The sequence below is a fragment of the Chaetomium globosum genome, genomic scaffold, assembly GCF_000143365.1.
Source record: "Chaetomium globosum CBS 148.51 scaffold_1 genomic scaffold, whole genome shotgun sequence".
NCBI classification, from domain to species: Eukaryota; Fungi; Ascomycota; class Sordariomycetes; order Sordariales; family Chaetomiaceae; genus Chaetomium; species Chaetomium globosum.
In genome coordinates, this window is record NT_165976.1 from 5,525,085 (window position 1) to 5,531,811 (window position 6,727).

Consider the following 6,727-nt stretch of genomic DNA (forward strand, 5'->3'; position numbering starts at 1 on the left):
GTCGCAGGCCGAGTAACAATACAGGGAGCTGTACCCATTCCGCCACCACCATGTCCGCGGACGATCAGGCGTTCTTAGACGTGGTATGACTCCTCACCACCCCGCATTCCGCCTTCAGAGGCAATCTACGAATCCCATCCACGATAGGTACTGACCCACCACCATTCTAGCTATCGTCCCTACCGAACGATATCCGAAAATACTCGGGCAATGTGGCCGACTACGTAGATAAACATGTCGAACAAATAGCAGAAACACTCCGAGATACTATCGCCAATTCGCAATGGGTGCCCGAGCAGTTCCGCCCACGGCCGACCCCTCCGCCGTCAGTCATAACCGTGCCGGCATCCGCCCTCGAAAGGGTCCAGAACTGGATCTCCAGAAACAGGGTCTTGGTCGGTTTTGTCGTCGTGACTACCGGCTTCATTGCCTACCGGACATACAAGACTACGGCGCGGTGGTCAAAAACTAGGCGCGCTAGGCGCTCCCGCAGTGGTGGCCGGATGGATGTGGTGGTTATCGCTGGTTCCCCGGCGCTGCCCTTGACGAGGTCGCTGTCGTTAGACCTAGAGCGCAAAGGATTCGTTGTCTTCGTCGTAGCCAACAGCCATGAGGATGAGATTATGATTCAGCACCTAGCGCGACCAGACATCCGGCCTTTGAGCATCGATATCACCGATGTAGGTTACCCCTCCCCCTCCTCCACCCCGCTTTCAATCACATGCCGGGTTTAGACTGACCACCCCTAGCCCCCGAGTACCGGTACCTCCATCGACACCTTCGCCCGCTACCTCCAGTCTACTCACGCCGCCATCCCCAACGGCAAGCGGCACCATCTATTGCTCAAGGCTGTCATCCTCATCCCGTCGCTCAATTACCAGACCTCGCCCATCGCGACCATCCCGCCGTCGAGCTTCGCCGACCTCTTCAACACCCACCTCCTCCAGCCGATCCTCACTATCCAAGCCTTCCTCCCCCTTCTCACCGCGCGCCTCAGCCCACCGTCGGACAAGGAACGGCCGAGCCCCAAAGTCCTCGTCTTCACGCCGTCCATCATCTCATCCATCAACCCACCCTTCCACGCTCCCGAAGCGACCATCTGCTCCGCCCTCTCGGCCTTCACCGAAGTGCTGACGGGCGAGCTTCGGCCACTCGGAATCCCCGTAACGCACATGCAGCTGGGCACGTTTGACTTTGCGGGCTTCACGCCGGCGGCAAATTCCCGCCTGCTTCAGCCCCACGGGTTGCTCACGGCGCCAGAAGATGCCGAGGCATTGCCCTGGCCCGACTCGGCGCGGCACGCGTACGGGAAGAATTTTGTCTCGCAGTCCGGGTCGGCCATTGGCGCTGGGCGGATACGGGGGATGCGGGGCAGCTCGTTGAAGGAGCTACATAATGCCGTGTTTGACGTCATTGATGGGTCGCTCACGAACGGGACGGTGCAGGTCGGGTTGGGGGCCAACATATACGGGTTTGTCGGCCGGTGGGTGCCGAAGGGATTGGTGTCATGGATGATGGGGATCAGACGCGTGAAAGAGCTGGCAACATGGCAGGGCAACGGGTCGTCCACGTTCGGCAGCCCCAAGTCGGCAAGGAGCGATGAAGCAGGGAGCGATTCGTTTGTTGCGGTGCCGCCTTTGGAGCAAGTCGGGGACTCAAATGTCTGGAGGAGGACTGATTGAACACTGTAGTTCATTTATCATGGTTTGGAGTATATATGGCTGGCGCGTCTCACTTCGCTCAACAGCAAGTAGCACCTCACCTCACGACTCTTCAAGAACAAGAATGAGAGTCAACGCAAATATCAAAGGCAATGGATGCCAATAACCCCTGCAATCTATAACTGGTGCCTAATACCGTGGACGAGCTCGTGAAGAACCCCCTATCTAGTGGCCCCTTCCCCGAAACCGGCCACCCTTCCCGCCTCTCCACCTCCCTCCTCTCCCACCACCGCCGCCGCCAAACCGATCCCCACGCCGCCCATCATGCCCCCTCTCCCCATCCCTATCCCTCCCCCTCTCCATATCCCTCTGCATCTGCATCTCCCGCTCCCTCTCCCTCTCCCTCTCCCTCTCCTCCGCCGTCACCTCCTCCTTCGGCCTCTCCTCCTTCACCCGCGGCTTCTCCAACTCCCCCTCCCTCGGCCAGCGCGGGTGCGCCCCGACCCGGCACCCCCTCCCATCGGGACAGAACCCGGCCAGATAATACGGACACAACCGCCGCCGCAGATGCTTTTTGTCGCACCGCGGGCCCAGCGGACAGAACCCCCGCTCGTAGTGCGGACAGGGCGGCAGCCGCGACGACGGGTCGATGTGCAGGTACAGGCACTCGTCGCCGTTGCTGCAGTAGCCGTTGCGAACGAAGAAGTTGCACTCGGGCATTTTGCGCAGGTTGTACTCGTGCAGGAACTCGCAGCTGGAGCCTTTTTTGCAGAGGCCCCGGAGCCAGTGCTTGCACACGAGCGAGCCGAACCCGCCGCCGCCGCCGTCGCGGCCGTGGGTGGTGGTGGTGGAGGTGGTGTTGGTGCCGGAGGGGGTGGTGTGTCGGTCGGGGCAGTGTGATTTGAGCGGGCAGGAGCCCGAGAGGAAGGCTTTGCAGATGGGGCGGTCGGCGGGGAGGCTGTGTTGGTAGGTGCGCTGGAGAAAGGGCGTGAAGGTGAAGGTGTAGCTGGGCGCGCTGTGCGTGAGGAGGCGGGAGGCGAGGGAGGAGGTAGTGGGTGTGCCGCCCGCGAGGGTGTCGGTCGTCGCCATGGCGGCGGTTTGTGGGAGGGTGGTGTGTTTTGTTGGGAGTGTCTCGGTTCAGGGGGTGTAGGTTTGGTGTCTGTGTAGATTTCAGGCGTTCGGGGTGTGGTTATTGAGATCGGTTGCCGAGTTGTTGTATTGTCGGCTGGTTGAAGATGCGGTTGAGGCTTGAAAGATGTCAGTCTTGCTTTGTGGGTTCGAGATCGCGTCTGCCAAGAAGATCGGCGCTGGTGGGTCAACACCAAATAATCAACCAATCAGTATTAATCAGCCAGCTACCTCGGCTCGGGAAAGATGCCCCGCGGGTTCGGTATCGAACGAACGAACGAACAGGGGCCGAACATGGAACGTATAAGATGGGGAAAGTCTGGGGTAAGCGTGTAGTTTCCCAACCTCTTGTTATTAGTCCCATCGTGTTTATTTGCTCTACTTGATTACACATTTCATCCAAACACACCCCTGGCTGCCATCCCAATTGCCACTCCGTTATCCGTTAAATCGTCTTTTATTTTCGAGCTTCAGCGTTCAAGATGCGAGGTATTCAAGTAGCGAGTTACGTCAAGGTAAGCGCGTCAACATATCGCGGCTGTTTTGTTGATTTATTTATCGTGGGTTTACAAGATGCATGGCGCATAACTAACCGTTGATAGGCTGCCCATGAGCTCAAGGTGACGGAGCTGGCGGACCCCAAGCCGGCCCCGGATGACTATCTCATCGAGGTCCACGCAGCAGCAACAAACTTCTTTGATATCCTGCAAATCCAAGGCAAATATCAGCACCAGCCGCGTAAGAAACTCGCACTCCAAGAATTATTGATCAATTGGACTAACTTGAGATAGCCTTCCCCTGGGTTTCTGGCGCCGAGTTCGCGGGCATCGTGCTGGCCACGCCCGCCAACTCCAAGAACCCCAAGTTCCCCGTCGGCTCCAGAGTCTTCGGAGCCACCCAGGGGGCATATGCCACCAAATGTGTGGCCAAGGAAGTCAGCATGCTGGCTGTCCCCGAGGGCTGGAGCTACAAGGAGGCGGCGGGACTGTTTGTGACGGCCCCCACAAGTTACGGTGCGCTGGTTGTCCGTGCCGGAGTCAAAGCAGGCGACTATGTGCTCGTCCATGCTGCGGCTGGAGGCGTTGGGCTTGCAGCTGTTCAAAGTTTGTTATGACCTACGGACCTAGGCGTCGCCCACCACACGCTAACCAACACATTTACAGTCGCAAAGGCTTTTGGTGCGACTGTCATCGCCACAGCAGGCACCGAACGTAAGCTCCAAGTAGCCAAGGCGTTCGGCGCAGATCACGTCGTCGACTACCGAGACCCAAAGTGGCCCGAATTGGTCAAGAAATTGACGCCCAAGGGCAGGGGTGTCGACATCGTCTACGACCCCGTGGGCATGGTCGACAAGAGCACAAAGTGCACCTCCTGGAATGGTCGTATCCTAATTGTCGGGTTCGCCGCGGGCACCATCGAGAAGGTGGCCATGAACAAGGTGCTCCTGAAGAACATCAGCCTTGTGGGCATTCACTGGGGGCAGTATGCCGTCCACGAGAAGGAGACGGTGGTGACGGTGTGGCAGGGGATCATGAAGTTGATCGCCAAGGGCAAGTTCAGGGGCACCGAGTTTACGGACAAGGAGTATGTCGGGCTCGAGGCCATCCCTGACGCGCTAAAGGCCCTGGGTAGCAGAGGGACGTGGGGGAAAGTGGTCGTCACTGTTCCTCAGGAGGACCAGAGCAAGCTGTGATCTGTGTCGGAGTGTAGTACTGGTGTAGGTATATGCCGAGCAATGTAGCCATTGGTTAACCCTAACCCACATTCAGGGACCAATGTTGAAGAGACCCCTGCCTTGCCCCTCGTGCCCCTCCAAATCCCATTTTTTGGGACGACCCCACGTTCATGCATTGTCCCGCCCCTGGCTGAGTAAAATAAAAACGCGCTGGTTTGGAATCAAGCACCGCCTTAGAAGAAGGTTTTATTTAATAAAAGAAATAAGAGAAGCGCCCAGAAGCCCCGACTTCGCTCCCCCTGACAAAGCCCCGCTCCCCGCCCACAGCCGCAAACCGCCAAGCTGTTCGCCTCATACTTAAGACGCACCCTCCGCTCCAGCGCCAGTGGACTCTCCGTAGCTGCTGCCGCAACGCTCTCCCAGAAGAGCACCCCCTACTACCAGAGCGAGATCCACACCATCGGCAAGCGGAGGATGCACAGCAAGGTCGTTATCATCGGCTCTGGGCCGGCCGCCCACACCGCCGCCATCTACCTGGCCCGCGCCGAGCTGAAGCGTAAGCATCACGCGATCCCTTCATCCCTTCTCCCTAGAGAGATTACCGTTTCCCAGTAGAAACACTAACTAACCTGTTGATAGCCGTCCTGTACGAGGGCTTCATGGCCAACGGCGTGGCGGCGGGCGGCCAGCTGACGACAACGACCGAAGTCGAGAACTTCCCGGGGTTCCCCGAGGCCGTGACGGGCCAGGAGCTGATGGACAAGATGCGGGCGCAGTCGGAGCGGTTCGGCACCGTCATCGTGAGCGAGACGGTCGGCAAGCTGGACCTGTCGAAGCGGCCGTTTGAGTACTCGACCGAGTGGAGCCCGGACACCGTCATGACCGCCGACGCCGTGATCCTCGCCACGGGCGCGTCCGCCCGCCGGCTGGGCCTGCCCGGCGAGGACAAGTACTGGCAGAACGGCATCTCGGCCTGCGCCGTGTGTGACGGCGCGGTGCCCATCTTCCGCAACAAGCCTCTTGTCGTCATCGGCGGCGGCGACTCGGCCGCCGAGGAGGCCATCTTCCTGACCAAGTACGGCAGTCACGTCACCGTGCTGGTGCGCCGCGACAAGCTGCGCGCCAGCAGCATCATGGCCCGCCGCCTGCTGGCCAACAAGAAGGTCACGGTGCGCTTCAACACGGTCGGCGTCGAGGTCAAGGGCGACGACAAGGGGCTGATGAGCTCACCTCGTCGTCAAGGATGTCGTGTCCGGCGCTCGAGGAGACCCTCGAGGACCAATGGGCTGTTCTACGCCTGTCGGGCCACGACCTCGGCTACGAGCCTCGTCAAGGGGCAGCTGGATACTGACGCCGAGGGTTACGTCCGCACGGATTCCCGGCTCTACCCTTACTAGCGTCAAGGGGTTGTTTGCGGCGGGGGATGTCCAGGATAAGAGGTATCGGCAGGCGATCACCAGCGCGGGTATGTTCGCTCCTTGCCGAGGTGGAGTGGTTTGCGTTACTAACGGGTTGCAGGCACCGGTTGCATGGCGGCGTTGGACGCGGAGAAGTACCTGGAGGAGCTCGAGGATGAGCAGGCGGATGGGAAACTATAGAGTTGCGGCTGTATATAGACTACCGTGGGTATGCCCAGCCATGGCTGCGATAGAAATATACCCTAGATTTGCCATTGCCTTTCTCGAACTCGCCGCTGGGCGGTCTCCTCCACGCACCTGATCACTAGCCGATCATTAGGAGGCGGTGAGCAGGAAAGGCATTCGAGGGTCATGTGGGTGCCGGGGGTACCAAAACGATTTGGTCCCTTCCAACCCGAACGGGATACCTTCCAACAATAAGCAAGTAATGCGGGGAGATTCTGCAGGTGCGCTAACCCGAGATCCATTCGTCTCGACCCTACCTGCCCGCGCAAGCTTGTCGTGGTCAGGGAAGGCCCCCGCATGTGGGGGGGTGGCCCTCAGGCCACTAACAAACAGTCCAATTGCTGCTCTATATAATCCGGCACTCGCCTACCAGCGAAGAGCTCTTGGTTTCCACAACTCACTCTCATTCCATCGTCGTCAACATCTTCCAGCGTTTCGCATCAGCTTTGCATCTGTCAATTTGACCCCGATCGTCATCATGTCTGACAAGGGATACTCCTACAAGAGCTCTGGCACCAACAGCCAGGTGAGCATCCCCAGTTTGCACGACTACTTTTTGTTTAGTTGCCGGAGCTGGGCATTGCTAACCGTTCCGCGGCAGGGCAACCATTATGCGCCAG

At 59.1% G+C, this 6,727-nt stretch overlaps 2 protein-coding genes across 2 annotated transcripts; both read left to right on the forward strand.

Moving 5' to 3' along the window:
• Window positions 1-50: 50 nt before the first annotated feature.
• Window positions 51-1,682, forward strand: CHGG_01789 (uncharacterized protein; the record flags this gene model as incomplete). The annotated part of the gene is made up of 3 exons (XM_001221009.1): window positions 51-83; window positions 171-680; window positions 750-1,682. The coding sequence occupies 3 exons, from the start codon at window positions 51-53 to the stop codon at window positions 1,680-1,682; spliced, it is 1,476 nt and encodes a 491-aa protein (XP_001221010.1).
• Window positions 1,683-3,271: 1,589 nt separating this feature from the next.
• Window positions 3,272-6,062, forward strand: CHGG_01790 (uncharacterized protein; the record flags this gene model as incomplete). Its single annotated transcript, XM_001221010.1, has 8 exons — window positions 3,272-3,304; window positions 3,392-3,527; window positions 3,581-3,892; window positions 3,953-4,373; window positions 4,845-5,020; window positions 5,104-5,633; window positions 5,869-5,929; window positions 5,983-6,062. The coding sequence occupies 8 exons, from the start codon at window positions 3,272-3,274 to the stop codon at window positions 6,060-6,062; spliced, it is 1,749 nt and encodes a 582-aa protein (XP_001221011.1).
• Window positions 6,063-6,727: the final 665 nt, after the last annotated feature.